At 43.3% G+C, this 16,650-nt stretch overlaps 1 protein-coding gene and 1 long non-coding RNA gene across 5 annotated transcripts in view; one reads left to right on the forward strand and one right to left on the reverse strand.

Moving 5' to 3' along the window:
* Positions 1 to 8,906: 8,906 nt before the first annotated feature.
* On the reverse strand, positions 8,907 to 15,794 carry LOC117092030. 2 transcript variants are annotated; one of them, XR_004440604.1, is made up of 5 exons: positions 15,712 to 15,794; positions 11,502 to 11,561; positions 10,232 to 10,294; positions 9,896 to 10,027; positions 8,907 to 9,357 (listed from the first exon to the last, which is right to left on the reverse strand). It is a non-coding gene; the product is annotated as an uncharacterized LOC117092030 (long non-coding RNA). The 2 variants fall into 2 exon arrangements; XR_004440605.1 differs by having other exon boundaries at positions 15,690 to 15,750.
* Positions 15,291 to 16,650, forward strand: part of UBE2U (ubiquitin conjugating enzyme E2 U) — a 65,080-nt gene continuing 63,720 nt past the window's right edge. For 2 of the 3 annotated variants that reach the window (XM_033225152.1, XM_033225153.1), the window contains exon 1: positions 15,928 to 16,421. In XM_033225152.1, the coding sequence (XP_033081043.1) occupies positions 16,356 to 16,421 (66 nt within the window). In that variant the 5' untranslated portion in view covers positions 15,928 to 16,355. Of the gene's footprint in view, positions 15,559 to 15,927; positions 16,422 to 16,650 lie in introns of those variants that run through there. The other variant, XM_033225154.1, reaches the window with a different exon arrangement.

A 16,650-nucleotide genomic window follows, 5' to 3' on the forward strand; every position in this document is an offset into this window, starting at 1 on the left:
TTAGTTCAAGAAAAGGAGAGTCTTACAAACCATCAAATCATCAAGGTCAATGTAATCCTCTGGGAAATTAGGCTGGGAAGGCTTAAAAATATAGACATATAGAGGGAGAAGGTCTGCTGACATATTTATGACTAGTTGAATCTTAAGCACATATGAATTGCTTACTCACAAATGAGTACCGTAACATTTGCTGACCAGGATTGGCAAGATACCTTACCAAATGACTACGTTAGTAAATACAGTCATGCATTACTTAACGAAGGGGATACATTCTGAGAAATGTCCTTAGGTGATTTTGTCACTGTACAAACATTATGGTGTACAATTACACACACTTAAATAGTACAGCCTACTACAAACCTAGGCTATATAGAGTATGGCCTACTGCTCCCAAGCTACAAACCTGTACAGCATGTTATAGTACTGAATAATGTAGGCAATTGTAATGCAATGGCAAGTATTTGTGAATCTAAGCACTTATCGTGAATGGAGCTTGTAAAACTGGAAGCTGCTCTGGGTGAGTCAGTGAGTCAGTGGTGGGTGAAGTGGTGGGTATTGTACACTATAGTAGACTTTATAAACACTGTGCACTTAAACTACACCAAATTTATTTAAAAATTCTTCAATCATAAATTAACCTTTGGATTTATGAACTTTTTAACGTTTTGACTCTTGTAATAACACTTAGCTTCAAACATGTACAGCTGCACAAAAATATTTTCTTTATATCTTTATAAGCTTTTTTCTATTTTTAATTTTTTTAATTTACTTTTTAAACTTTTTTGTTAAAAACTGAGATACAAACAGACACTAGCCTAGGCCTACACAGGATTAGGATCATCAGTATTGCTGTCTTCCACCCCCACATCTTGTCCCACTGGAAGGTCTTCAAGGACAATAGCACACATGGAGCTGTCATCTCCTATAACGGTGCCTTCTTCTGGAATGCCTCCTGAGGGATCTGCGTGAGGCTGTTTACAGTTAACTTTCTTTTTAATAAGTAGAAGAAGTACAATCTAAACTGACAAAAGTACAGTACAGCAAGTACATAGTTGTTTATTATTATCAAGTATTATATACTGTACATAATTGTATGTGCTATACTTTTATGCGACTGGCAGCACAGTACGTTTGTTTGCACCAGCATCGCCACAAACGTGAGTAATGCATTGCACTCACAATGTTATGATGGCTATGACATTACTAGGTGATAGGAATTCTTCAGCTCCATTAGTATCTTTTGGGACCACTGTTTTAAATGTGGCCTGTTGTTGACTGGAATGTGATTATGCTGTTGTTACTGAACTGAATTCTTACCTAACAATGCTTAAGAGAAAGGCCTCTCTTTAAAATTAGATGGGATGTTACTTACACTTTGAAAAAGGACAATATCTTGACATCCTGAAATAAAGATAACTCAGAGAATATTCAATTTGAAGGAAAGGAGTTTTAAATGTTTCATGGACTTGTGCTCCCAATTGTAAATCCAAACACACACAAAACAACAGAACTACCTACACAAAGCCATAGATTAATGCTTAAGCTCTGCCCAACCTTATAGGCATAAGGACCTTGCACCAGAAATAGGTCCAGGACAGACCCCATCCTATGGCAGGTGCTCCTTACCTACTTCAATCCTTGGGCATTAGAAAAAAAATCAGTCCGGTTACCATTTGGGCCCATTTTAGCACAATTCCCTGAAGGGCTTCTTTTGGGTCTACATGCATTAAAATCACTTAAAAGGGACTGGAACTCCCTAATGGCATAACCTAGGTAGTTTACCAACAGTCAGTCTAATAAGACTAAAACTAATATTCAGACAAAATGACAGTTTAGGACTTATTTTTCTTTCCAGAGTTCACTGGAATTGATTTTAACTGATCGATTTCAGACAGATCAATTCCAAATTGGCCAACATTGATTGTATTGGTCAGCTTGGCTGCAGTAATAAACAACCCCAAAATCTCAGTGGCTTGCCTTTCAAGAGCAAATGTTTCTTTCTCACTCATGTCTATCAGCAGAGGTAGGTCTGCTGCAGTGGCCCTGTCTCCAGGTGTCTGAAGGACAAAGTGTTCTCATGACAGAGGGACACAGCAAGAGGCAGAACTGAAACACAATCACTCAAAAACTTCTGTGCAGACAAGTCAGCTGTCATATCCTCTCAGTCAACACAAATTCTGAGGCCAAACTTGACTGCAGGACATGGACATATCTCCACCTGCAGAGAGGTGCAGCAAGTTGCATAGTCATAAGCAGGAATATAGAATCTTCTTGCAGGGAAGGAAGTGAATAGTTGGGAACAAGAATAAGATCTCCCAGGCAGCTGAATCCCTGAGTGAATAGAGGCTGTGTAGCAAACCCAGATGGAAGGGAAATGGCTGTGCTTTAGTCAGGAGTAGGCCGAGGCGGCCTTCCGATGCAGCATGAATCAGCAGGTTTGGAGCCCAGGTGCACAATCCCGCATGTTATGTAACCATGCCATGTGAGGCACATAAGATGATCACCCATGTGAGCTTGTGCTTGGCTCAGAGCTGCTATTGTCTGTAAAACGTATAATTACCCTGCTAACGCTGTACATACAGCTCACTCGTGCCCAGAGAGAAAGTCATGTCGAAACTGTCTAAAATTCCTCGAGTGTTTTTCCAGCTACCTGCCACTCACCCACCAACTCCCCTAGGACTTCAGTTAGAACGTGACAATTGGCATCACAAACAGGATCCTGAGGTGAGTGACCCTTTGGTCCCGTCTGATTCTGGGTTGGCCATGTGGTCGCAACATGGGTTGTGGTACCCGGTGGCAGCTGTGCTGCTCAGACAGGTTCCAGTGGAAACCTGGGAGGCAGTAGATGGCTCTGCCATGAGCATGGAGAAGGCGCTGAAGCAGTGAAAGAGCACAGCACCGAGAGGGAGCAAGCTTTTGCCTGCAGAGTTGGATGGGCATTTTTGACTGTGCTACAAGAAGTACACACCCAGTCCCTGAGGGATACAGCACTGGTAAGGGCCCTCCAGGCACAGGCGGGGCACCTAACACCTGGCTACACAGCTCAGAATAAGAGTTAGAAGCTGCCGTCAATAGGGACTTTCAGGTGCAGATGGAGCACTTGGAGGCTGGCTACAGAGTTTGGAAAAGTAATTAGAGGCTGCTGTGAATCCAGGCCTGGGTCTGCTGGCTTGGCTGGAGACCCCCCACTGAGTCTGATGCCGAGGAGGAAGAATTCTCGTTGTGGGCTTGCCCAGTGGTTCATTAGCATTAGAAGGTAGATCATGAAGAGCTGTTGCAGCCCCAAGGGCAGGCCCAGGGACCCCCTGCCATAACACAACATACTTCATATACTGCCTGTACCCCAACTGAGTTGCAGGAATTAGGCAGGCAGTGCCACAGCATCCAGGGGAAACTGCCCACATGGATGCTTTGTTTGTGGAATAAGGGAGCAGATAGTATCTCCTATTCCACGTCTGAGATGGAAAAGCTGGTCTTTATCATTATTCACTCCTCTCTCTGTCAACAGCTGCAAGTGAGTAGGTGGTTGGCACAAGGGCAAGGTGGCCGCACCCTAAGTGGCTAAGGGCAGCCATATGGACTGTGTGGAATGATGCCCATGAAATACCCCAAACCATGAGTAAATGGCAGTCGTATACCGATTTGGTGCAAGTCAACTGGGAGATGGGTGTGCAGCAGGCTGTGTTTGGCCTGAATACCCAGGGTCCAGATGATGAATGTTTCACCTCCCACATGAGGTTCTGTCCCCCTGAGTGCCTTTGGCTTCCTAGCTGCTGTCCTCACCCAGTACATAGGGCACAGCATACATGAAGTGGCCACTGCTATGGCAGCTCTCAGGGAAGCTGAAGGCCATCCACAGTACTAAGGGGTCTGTGCCATAAAGAAGGGGAAGATGCTCCACCTGAAGGGCAACCCCATAGGAGAAAAGGGGGCCCCAGTGAGTGACACATTCAGATATGTGGATAGACTTGATTTTGGCCAGGGTTGACTGAGGGAAAATCCATAAGCAGCCCAATGAAGGACTCTTAACTTTGTGGAGACAGTTGTCTCCAGAGCAGCAATTCCAGAAAATGTCCAAGGGAGAGAAGGACATTGCTGTGTGACCCAGTCCCACCCAGGCGCTTCAGCTTAAAGACTACTTGCTGCAGCCGGGCAGAAATGTAGTGCCTTTTCTCTTCGATTAGGGAAGTGGCCAAGGTGCCCAGCCTGTGTATGCCGCCCTTCAGGTTTGTGAGAATGTGACAGGACAGACTGCAGTCATCACACAGATGACTTGCCCAATAGCAGAATGGGTATGTTCATGGGTAATGACCTCCCGAACTGGGATGGCACAGACATTCACTTTGCCAAAGTGGGGTGCATACTTAGAGCAGTGGAGTACGCTGAGTACAAGTCCCTTAGTAGCAGAGTTGCAAGAGGTCTTGAAAACTATAGTCCTAATGTAAGATAAGGCCATGAGGCCTAAGGCGCTCCTAGACCCTGAGCCTTCACTATTTAGGGAAGGGTGTCCCCCTATTCCTGATGGGGCATGGTACACAGGTGGGCCTAGTCAAGGTGCTACTGCTGCTTGGACTGCTGTTGCAATCCAACCTAGTACTGACACCATATGGTTTGAAACCAGGTATGGACAAAGTAACCAATGGGCTGAACTTAGAGTAGTATGGATGGTGATCACCAGGGAGGTGACACCTATAGTAATCTGTATCGGTAGCTGGGCAGTCTATCAAGGCTTAGCCTTATGGTTAACTACCTGGAAAATACAGAAAGGGTTAGTCAGCCACTGACGCAATTGGGGCCAAGTCATGTGGCAAGACCTTTGGGAAACGGGTCATCAGAAAGAGGTAACTGTTGATCATGTATCAGGCCATACGCCTTTGGCTACCCCCGGCAATGATGAAGCAGATGCCTTGGTTAACGTCCGGTGGTTAGTCGGCACCTACATGAGATGTAGCCTTGTGGCTACACTGGAAACTGGGACATGCGGGAGGTAAACTGATGCAATGGGTCAATAAGCATTGGGGTCTATTCTTGACCAAGCAAGACATTTGGGAGGTTTGTCAGAAATGCCCAGCATGTGCTCAGGCATACCCTAAATGGAGGTAGCTACCCAATGTTACACAACAAGCGACGATAGGGTGAGTGCCCGCAAGTAGATTACATTAGGTGGCTGCTGAAGTTGCAAGGGTATACACATGTGTTAACAGCTGTGGACACAGTCATGAGCCTGTTGTTCACCTGCCCTTGCAGAGTGGCCAACCAACAGAACACCATCCATGCCCTGCAACACTTATGGGCCCTATATGGTCACCCTCTGGCTGCTGAGAGTGATAAGGGAACACGTTTCACTGGACAACAGGCACAAAAATGGGCATAACAAATGGACATAAAGTGGGGATTCCATGTACTATACAACCCGCAAGCTGCACATATAATTGAGTGGTATAAAAGGCTCTTAAAGAATGGGTTACGCTTGCATGTCACACCCCTGTCTTTGTGGAGCTGGAGTTCCAGGCTGGACCTGGTACTTCAAATCTTGAATGAACAGTCACAGAAAGTTGACCTGGCCCTGGTGGAGGCTTTGTTACACTGGGCTGCCATCCCCATCCAGTTGCAAATACATACCAAGGATGACCTCCTCCAACTAGGTATGGGGATGAACGGTAACCTGTTGTTACCAGCCCCAATGCCCTTGAAGGCAGGGGAACAGAAAACCTGGCTGTGGCCATGGACCCTCCAAGCCCCCCACTGCCAGTGGTTGGCCAGCATAACTCCCTGGGGGTAGGGCATACACCACGACTTGCATGTCACTCCTTGGGTATTCAATACATGGCCCCCATGGTTGACGATTTTGTAGGGGAATGGCCAGGGCAGGAACCCTCCTCCAGGGAATATATGTATTGCTTGTGTGACCTATTATGAGTTCCCCCATGACTTTGGCACAGATATAGGACTCAAAAGAACCATGGGGAGCTGAGAAGATGTGTTATTATCACCCAGGGCAAAATCCCTTGGTGGCTGCATTGTTATCCAGGGATGAAAGGTTAGCTTATATTTTGCTTGAGAGATGTGATTTACCTCTGTTAGTACCTGTGCATGCTCTGTCATTTCAACCATAGGTTAACATGCTCCAACTGCATCGTGAACTGGGCCTACACCTATGCTGTGGTGACCAATATTTCCAACTGTTGGATCTGCACCACCCTTTTAGCAGCAGTTGCAGACAACTTGCCTTGGCGCATGCATTCAGCATCTGCAGAGAACTGGACATGGCTGGAGACTTGGGGTCCCATGGCTGACACCTGGAACGCAGTGTGGCAAGCTTTGGACAAAAGACACTACAAGACCCATGGCGCACCTACCTCTGGCTGGCCCATAGCATTTATGATGAGTGGGGCTAGCTAGTGGGGGAACATGTAGTACCCTAGCCCAGGCGCCACGGTGCATCGAGCAACATTGGGGTAACACCACTGTGGGATGGGTACCTGTCATGGCCTGTGTAAATATAACACATGTCACCCCACTGAAGTTATGGTGGGCATTCCTGGGCTCTGGCCTATGCTGGGCCCTAACAGTCATAAGTAGCATAACTGAGATCCTAGCAGTGAGCTGTTGCTCTCTGTATTGTTGCTGTGGGCTATGGATTCAGGGCTCTGCCCTATGGGCATGTGTCCCTTCCCAGAGGATGCCCTTAGCCTAGGGGGGTGGAGTGTAAGGGAAATGGCTGTGCTTTACTCAGAAGTAGTCCGAGGTGGCCTTCCAGTGCCGCATGACTCACGGGTTTGGAGCGCAGGCGTACAACCCTGCACATTATGTAACCACACCACATGAGGCATATTAGGTGATCACCCACGTGAGCTTGTGCTTGGCTTGGAGTGACTATTGTCTGTAAAACATATAATTACCCTGCTAATGCTGTATATATGGCTCGCTTCTGCCCAGAGAGAGACTAAAGCCATGTCGAAACTGTCTAAAATTCCTCAAGTGTTTTTCTTACTACCCACCACTCACCCACTAACTGCCCTTGGACCTCAGTTAGAACCTGACACCAGGGCACCCCTGTCCTTCTCTTTCCTCAAATTCATGTCAGACATCACTAATTGGTACTCTTCCAAGCTGAACTCAGATTTAGCCTTAAAATTTTCAACATAGTTGCCTATATAACCTACCACTCAGAAATGGCACTAGAAATAAAACTTGTTAGCCATCCCTGGGCTGGAGCAATAGTTGTCAAACCAGGTTATTATCACCATTGTCTGGGGGAGAACCTAAAAATTATAACTTCTCAGGACCATTCCAGAAAGTACCAGAAAACCTTAAAAATCCCCTATAAATCCCTGACAGATAGCAAATAGCACTGTAAAATCTAGTTCTTCCTCCTTCCTGGAACTTGGACAAAGAGAATGTGAGCATACAGCATGTATTTTTCAACTGCACTGGCAGATAAACTAGCTGACCTTGAGCAAGTAAGGCAATCTCTATTATCTTATGCATCAAATGGGGTAAACATAGCATTTACACTATTCTGAACACCAAGGGTTCTGATGTCAGATTGGCTTAAATCTCCCCTTCACTCTTTGGTAAACATGTGAACTCAGACAAGTTACTGAACTACTGTTTCTTCACCTGAAGTATCTATTTTACAGAATTGTTATGAGATTTAAACAAGATAATTCATGTAATCTGAATAGAAGAGCAGCTGACATAAAGTCCTCAAAAAACACACTCTATCTAATTTTATGATTTTTTTCTATAATACTTATCTCTCAGAATTGGTATGAGCATTTAATGAGAATATATGTGAGTATATGAGAGGTATCTGGGCATGTAGAAGATGCTCAAAGAGTGGTAAGATTGTTATTATTCAATGTGTTTTAAACAACTTTTACCAAGGGTTATATTATTTTCTAGTATGGCAAACAGAGCACAAAATATTCCGTTTAATTATTCATGTATATGCCATCACATAGAACACCCAGAGGACTGGTGCCAAGGAGGTGCAGGGTGGGCTTAGCGAGCTCCTCATTCATCTCTATCGTCTCCCTTCAAACCACCCCTAATAAACATATGCTAACTAAAAACAGCTTCCACACACATCCCTAAGCCATCCCTAAACCATATGTCATCCTTTAACCCCCTCTTCCAAGCTGATTGCCACCTCAAAGTCTCTCCATCGTCCAATTCCATAATTACCCTTGGGGGCAACTGAGAGCACTATAAAAAGGTATATTAAATTGATATATATGAAAAGAGCCTAGAATAATTACATCTTTTAAACACCTGTATACACACACTGAATAGTCACAATTAGATGTTATTGAATGCAGTATCGCTCAACAATTGAAATTCTCATGTGGGGAAATGAATGGAGAGCTGATTTTTCTAAAACACTTCAGTGCACGTAAAGTACGCAAGCAGGTACTGCTTTCCTTCATCACAGACACCTTTAAAGGTGAATGATCTCGTAACACAATTCTGAGCAAGACTTTTTATAACTTTAATCATGGGCTTTGGGCATCAGCCTGCCATGGAAACCAAACTGGGTGCCTTTAAACACCAAGATCCCAAAACCAGTAAACAGCTCTTGCCGAGTTGTTTACACAATTCCCACCCTAAAAAGGTCCTTGATGCCCAAGTTAGTCCCAGCCAGTTTGCCAGGGACTGTCCCAGTTTCAGCACTGAAAAATTCTTTGTCTCAGGCAAACCAAGACTGTTGGTCACCCTAGCTAAAGCAGAGACAGCAAAGTAAAAGCCAGTAAGTATTTATTCTGAATTCCTCCTTGTAAACACAAATACAGATACAATTAATGATTAAGTGGCCTCTGCATGTCAGGTGCCTTACAGAGAGAGGCCTAATTATTTTGTAATTAACACACTTCTGAAATGTGGGGGAGTGTACAACTCCAACTTTAAAAAGAGGAACCAAGCATTTCTTGAGCCAAGGCTTTTATAAGCTAAAATAAAATTTTTAAATGAGAAATTTCAGGAATTCAAGTCACTGAACTATGCTGCCCACCTCTTTCTTCCTGTTTGATCTTTGAAGATTAGCGTTCAGTATTTTTCATGACGTTTATATTGAGGAAGGAATATAAGATTATTAAAAGCAGAGAAACTCAATATTGGGAACTCACATCAAAAGGTCTTCAAGACAAAGAAGAGATCATAGGATTTGAAACCAGAGTTACTAGAAGCATGTGTGCTGCACTTCATTTTCTAGTTAACAACATAACCTACGTCAAAATATGATTTAAAACACTTCTTACAGCTGAGTTGACATTTGGCAATCCCCAGCCTTCTTTTGCTCTCGAGGATGGGGGTTCAAATCCACACGACGTTAGCACTTTGTACTGCTACATATTCCTGGTGGAGGAGGAAAACAGTCTTTTAGTTTAAGTAAAATGAAAACATCTGTTTGAGTCCTGAGGGAAAGAATTATTTTTACATAGTGGAGAGAGGATGCCTGGTTGTTAAAGCTGGAGTCAGCCTCAGTAACATTAGAAAAGGGAAATAGTTACACTGTTAGTTGCCTTGCCTTGCTCACTCTGTCCGTCTGAACTGGGCATGGCTTGATTAGATTCTCTATGCAAGGTCTTACAAGGTATTGGCTGGGTTCTGCTGTGATCTGGAATTCAGGTATCTTTCCCAGCTCATGTGGTTGTGGCAAAATTCAGTTCCTTGGAATTCGAGGACTAAGGCCCCAATTCTCTTGCTGGCTGTCAGCCAGTGGTCACTCTCAGCACTTGGAGGCTACCGACATTCCTTGCCATGTGGCCCCTTCCATTTCCAAAGCTAGCAACAGAGAGTCTCCCTTACATAGAATCCCTCTCATGCTTTGAGTCACTGATTTCAGGAAGGGTCTAGTTCCATTTAAGGGCTCACCCGATTAGGTCAGACTTACCCAGAATAACCTCCCTTTCTTCAAGTTGAATGTGCTACATACAACTTAACCGCAGCAGTAAAATCCATCATCTTCACAGTCCTGAGGATTGTACAGGGAGTAGGGATCCTGGAGGTCATCTTAGAATCCTGCCTACCATAAAAATACAATGCAAGATTTTTCTTTTCAAACTTGTAGTTCTATTTTTAGGGGGAAGAACTGGGAGAGAAAGTCCAAGAAAGCATATAGTAAGACTTAATTAAATCTACTTTCCCTTAAGGGTACAAATGTACTAAAAGTTAACATTTTAAAATTATTTTTATAAATAATAATAGTGGTATTTTCTGAGCTACATACAGAGTACTATAAGTGTATTCATAAGTTGCAGAGGTCAAACTCAGTTCTCAAGATATTTACAATCTGAAAGAGAAGATAGGATACACATTTAGTTAACAGATATGTATTTGGGCACTGTTTTTATTTTTTAAGTTTTCAGACTTTATTTCACAGGGATCAACACAGAAATGTACTGGAGTTAGTAATGCGGTGCCCAGCCTTCCCGCCGCCTGCTTTATCTGATCCTGCTCCTAAGGTGACTGGGCTGGGGCTGGAGATGGGATGGCACATTGCAGTTTAAGACATTTCTGGCTTAGAAGCTATCCCTGTCACCCCTGCACCTGCCCCTTGACCTTGGTCAGATACGGGCTGGCCCTTGGTTATTCTGAGACAAGGACGACCATCACTGACACTGGAGGAGGGTTTGCAGCGAGGCAATTCTCTGCCGCTCTTGGCCAAGATGGGAGAGATGAGACCCACCACTCCAGGGATCAAATAAAATCAACACATGAAGAACACCGCTGGTGGCCAGGCCCAGATACCCAGGCAGAGGTTAACGTCATGGTACAGTGGGCTCCTCTTGGGGACTCCTCACAGGGCCTGGGGTGAGACAGAGGGACAGAGCCGTGTCCAGGGTGGCTGGGTGGCTGGGCAGGGCCAGTTGAGGGTCAAGGTGCCCAGACTGGCCCTGATCTGGCCTCTGTTCCCCAGCAGCCTGGGGCTGGCGCAGGCAGCACGGGGAGGAACATAGAGCTGCCCAGCAGTAACATTGTTTCTAAGTCACAGTATTGGCATCGGAGGCTCAGCCAGGCCCCAGGGTCCAGCCAGCCTAGGGGAAGGCCAGCCAAGGATGGGCGCTATTTTATACAGCAGTGGTCTGTGGCTTTCTTGGGTTTACATTTTAACAGCAGGTAGAAATGTAGTCACAATAGTCAACAAAAACAAAAATAACAGCTGGACAAAAACATTCTCACAACTATTGAGAGTAGCAATAATTTACTGAAGAAGACCAGAGAGCTCACTTAGTAGAACATGAGATACTCCTGAGGCAGGGTAGCTTAGTGGCTAAAAGTATGGACTCAGGTTTGCATCCTGGCTCTGTTGCGTTTCAGCTGTGTAACCTTGGACAAATCATCTAGTGTCTCTGTGCCTTGGTTTTCCTCATCTGTAAATTAGAATCCTAAGAGTACCTACTGTACAGAGCTATTAGTGAGGATGAAATTAATTCCCATACAGCACTTAGAACAGCGTGCTCAGCACATGGAAAGTGCAGGTGTTGGCTAGTACTTACTCTATGCCAGTTGTGACTGAGTCATTGGCAGGGATTATATCTTTTAATCCTCATATGATCCTGCAAAGTAAGTATTACTATTGGCTCCAAATTACAGATGAGAACATTGTAGGTACGGGGAAGCTAAGTAACTTCTTCAAGATTATCTTTACAGGTTAATAAGACACAGAACAGAACCCAGGTCTGCCTGCAAGTCACATTCTATTTATCAACAGACTTACTAATAAATTAAAGCAGTGGAAGGACAGAAGATGGGAATTTATTTTCCCATTTGAATTGGTTTGTCTAACCTACAACCAAACACAACAAAGCTGATGAACAAGGTAGAGAAAGACAGGGTTCAGGAGTGAGAAGTGACAAGAAGATCATGACAGCAATGATATCATGTATGTGAAAAGTTTACTAAAACTAACATTTGTTGTAATAAATGGAAGGTGATACCATGCAGAGAAAATATTTTCAGATGGGCCTCTCCTTAAAAATTTCCAATTTTGAGTGACTCAGATGGCTGAAGAGCTGATGCTATTAGTCTTCAGCTCCTGCTGCTATAATATTAATTGTAGGAGGCAAAGCTGGCTGGTTGCTACACAGATGCTAGATGCTAGGCACACACACACATGCACACACGCACACATGCACACACGCACACATAGGATAAGATATGCTATGATTGCACCAAGGCACTCCAGCCTGAGCAACAGAGGAAAACTCTCTAAAAAACAAAAAGAGAGAGAGAGAGAAATACAAGATGCTGGCCAGCCAGTGAGTACATCTGTGATCTTGTTTAGTTAGCATCTCCAAACACAACAGTGCCAAACCCCCACATTGGCAGGAAGCTTTTTACTTCTCAAAAAATCCATTCCCAAAATATTTCTGGAAACTTTAACCTGTTTGTCCCCTCAGCCCCTCCGGGTGCGGTACCTTCGTAAGTGTCTTTCCCTTCCTTTTTGGCGACCTGGGGATTTTGCTTATAATCTGTGCCCTGGCTGCAGCTCTGCAGCCCCTTCTGCTCTGGTGGCTCTTGCTCTCAAGGGTGCTTCTGCTTCACTGTCTACTCTGTCACTGTCCTCCAGATTTTAGCCTCCTATGTGTCATGGAGCTAGCTGAGCTTCTCTGTATCACCCAGCTCTTCACATCTCTGCAACCCTCTTCCTTGGCTTACGCCTAGTTCTTTCATGGAAGGTCACTCTTCTGGCCTCAAAACTTTCTATTCAGCTAAGTTCAATTCAATCAGAATATACTGATACAGCCTCTGAGCCAGGTGCTTGGTGCTGGGAATACAGCGATGAATAAACAGGTCTCCATGGCCTTAAGAAATGATATTCTAGTGAGGGAGAAAACCCCATAAACAAATAGTTTCAAAATAATGTGGTGATAATATGCAAAGATGAACCCAGGTCAAATGAGAACACAACCCATTCGGGCAGTTCAGGATGGCTCCAAGGAGGCATTTATGTCTTTCAGAATGTGTTAACAGTTTTTAATTAGATTTAAAAAGAGGAAGAAAGGTCAGGCAGAAAAGATGATGAGCCTAGGCAAGATGGGTACATACAGGAAAAAGATACACAGTTTAATGGAGTGGGTACCTCAAGTATGAAGCAGCGTGAGTGTCAATAAAAGTAGGGATAAATAGGAAAATATTATGGAATGCTCTGCTTTGCCATGTTAACTTATATTTAATTCTGTAGTGTGTGGTTTATCAAGCAAAAAAAAAAAAAGGTCCATTTGCATACACATACAAATGTACAGAGAGACACATATAAAGTTGCCCGTGATTTCAGCCATCCCACCTACACCCCTGGAAGTAAATCCACATGTTGAAGATGGGATAAGCTGGGGTGAAGGGAATCCCTTGAAGTATTTTAAGTAGAGAATTTCATGATCACATGTTAGTTTAAATACATTACCATCAAGTTTCACGACAGGCAAGTCTGGAGTCAGGGAGTACAATACAAAGATGTTCTGTATCTAGGCAAGAGATGACAAGGTTATGAAATTGTGCCTTAGTGGTAAGGCTTGAGAAGAGGCTATGACAACAGCATGTCTTGTGAGTCATGAGGAAGAAGAGGAGTCAGAGATGACTTCAAATTTCCAACTGGGACAGAAGCTTGGTTGGGAGAAACAGTAATTAGTTGATTTCAAACGTTTGAGTTTGAAATGTCTTTGGGACAAGACAGCTGGGTGATAACCAGGCAATTGGATATAAATTAGTAGGTATACTAGTCAGAAATCCCAAGAAGAGGTCAAAACTATTAATATAGATTTGTTGTGGGGAGAGACATATGAATATCTTCCAACTTGATTTTCATTGTGCTAAAGTATCATATAAATGCCATCTTCTAAAAATTCACAACAAAAAATGTTTTTCTTTACCTTAATTTTCTTTTCCTTTACTTACTTTTATCTTTCTCTTACTTTAACATAATTTTCCCTAGAATGAAATTTTAAACAAAAGATGGAGGATTCTTATTGTATGACATGATGACTACAGTTAATAAAAATGTGTTGTATCCTTGAAAATAGATGAGAATAGATTTTACGTTTCCTCAGCATATGAGATAATGCTTATGTTAGTTAGCTCAATTTAGCCATTCCATAATGTGTACATATTTCAAAATATCATATTTTCCATGATAAATAAATATATATATATTTTTTAAAATACAAAAGATTCTGAATTCATTATCACAATAATCCATTAGGGTGGAAGAAAGGATTGTGGGACCACAGTGATATGGACAAACCTAGTTAGGATCTCCAAACTGGGTCTATTCCCTTCTCACTGAAGGTCTATTCCCTTTACTCACTTTCACCTGACATTTCCAGTCCTACACAAGACAATGTTAAAATCTGATGGGATGGAAAGAAGAGCCAAAAAATTCAATCCCAGATACTAGTTGATGTTTTCACAGGAAAAAATCCTTAACATTTAGTTATATGAAATATAGAATAATAGCATTGTATTGTACCAACATTTTAGTATAGTTAACATGTTGTTGGTGATTGTTGGTGATGCTGCCATATCTGGAGATGAAATTTACGTGGTATCCTTCCAGGTGGTCTCCCCAAAATTCATTCTTCGTAGAGCAGCCAGAGTAATCATGTAAATATAAATCAGAGCATGACACTCTCCTGTTTAAACCCATCCAATGGAATCCCATAGCTATTCAAATAAAGCCCAAACTTCCTACTGTGTAGTGGCCTATCTTTATCACACCCCTCCCAGGCTCCTCCACAACCTCAGCGACCTTCCCTTGTTCCCTTTTCAAGACAAGATCTTTCCTGACTCAAAAATAAACTGTTTTCCTCTTCCTAGAGCTCTCTGCCCTCAATATTTCATATAACAGGCTCCTTCTCATCTTTCATGTATGAGTTCAAAACTCCATTCCTTACAGAGGCCTTCCCTGACCACCATTTCTAACCCTTAATGACCTACCCCACTCTCTATCATGTTACTGTTTTATTATTGTCCACATAACGTTTATCACGATCTGAAATCATGATTTTTGTTTTGTATACTGGTTTATTGTATATTGGAGCCATAAAGACAGCTACTCCATTTGAATCTTTCAAGTAAAAGAAAGTATTTAATAAATATTTGTAAAATGAATGGACTAAAGGAACATCCGGATTCCATAAAATTAGTAAGTAAATAGTAAGTAAAAAAAGAAAGCACTCTGAACCAAGATGCCAGGCTCTGTAGTTGGCACTGGCAATGGAACCCTGTGGTGAAAACAATAGACAATTGTGATGCCGTATGACAAATGCTAACTAGGAGGCAAATAGAAGGTCCTGTGGGATCACAAAAGAAAGGATCCCTTAAAGAGTCGTTAAAATCTGAAAGATGAGTGAGTGAAGGGGAAATGAGAGCTGAAGGGGTGGAAGGAATGTGGTAAACGCCTAGGTAGAAGGAACAGCAAGTGCGCAACTCTGCGGGAAGAGATGGGAATCTGAGAAATGTTAAGGAGTTCCCTGTTTCTGGAGCAATTTTCTAGGATGATCGTAAGATTTGATGACATAATAGCATGCACCACTACTGTGAATGGTAACTCGCCATGTAAGTTAAGATATTGTTATGAATAAGCACAGACCTGTACCTACCATTCACTTATTATATCTTTTGATATTCAAAGAAAAAGGAAGGATAATTTCGAAGAGGGACATTGTGTGATGGCTTCTATGACTTACACGCTGGGTCCTGGGAACTCACCCCTTCCTCTACATTAGTTGTGTAGAGTCCATGTTGGTGGGCTGAGAAGCCGTGGTGTCGCCTTGACCACGAATCTCATTGGCCTTTCAAAGGGGAAACTGTTGTAGGATTGGCTATGGAGAGATCAAGAGGCCTGCCCCCTGTTGCTGATTGGGTGACAGCGGCCAACCCCCTGCCCCCGTCTCTCGGCTGCCGGACGGGGGCCTGTTGCTTGGCAACTGATTTGCTTCCTCCTGTGAATGGCTGCGGGGTTGCACCTGTGAAGCGGAGACAGTCTGCTAGGATCTTGGTAGGCGTACACCGCTCACTCCCACTCACGCGCCGACGACTCGGGCTTGTCTCCGTTGCTCATCCAAGTTTGTCTTGAGACTGGGCTTTGAGCTGGCACTGCAGCGAAACGCCGCAGATGAGGAAGTGCCCAAGTTTTCCTTCGGGAACTGCTCATTTCGAGGAGTCAGGAGAAAAAGTCATTGTTATATCCCAAATTTAGAAGCCACTTATCTTGGGAGCGTTCCGAGTTTCTAAAAAGCAAGTAACTTATGTCAATTTACTAAGTGTGGGAAAGTGACCCATAACTTCAAACATCCGCCTCAGAGTAAACCTGAGGCATTTGGGGACAAGTGCCAGACCCTCCGCTGCCTATCATGCACGGCAGAGCTTACCTCTTGCTGCAAAGAGACTTCTATGATCTCAAGGAGAACAATTATAAGGTAAGTACTGGGCACGTAGAGGGATGTGTTTCATTGTGCAACAATTTTTAAGAGGCAGTTTAACCAATGTTTATTCTATAAGTAATAATTTAGTTAAACCTGATTTGCAACTACAGTATTGTTATTTAATGAATCCATTTCACTAATGTATTTCATATTAATAACAGTTATTATTACTTCAAAATAATAATGCTTAACTTTATTGAACATATTATGCGGAGTAATTTAG

The sequence above is a fragment of the Trachypithecus francoisi genome, unplaced genomic scaffold, assembly GCF_009764315.1.
Source record: "Trachypithecus francoisi isolate TF-2019V2 unplaced genomic scaffold, Tfra_2.0 Lachesis_group12, whole genome shotgun sequence".
Classification (NCBI taxonomy): Eukaryota; Metazoa; Chordata; class Mammalia; order Primates; family Cercopithecidae; genus Trachypithecus; species Trachypithecus francoisi.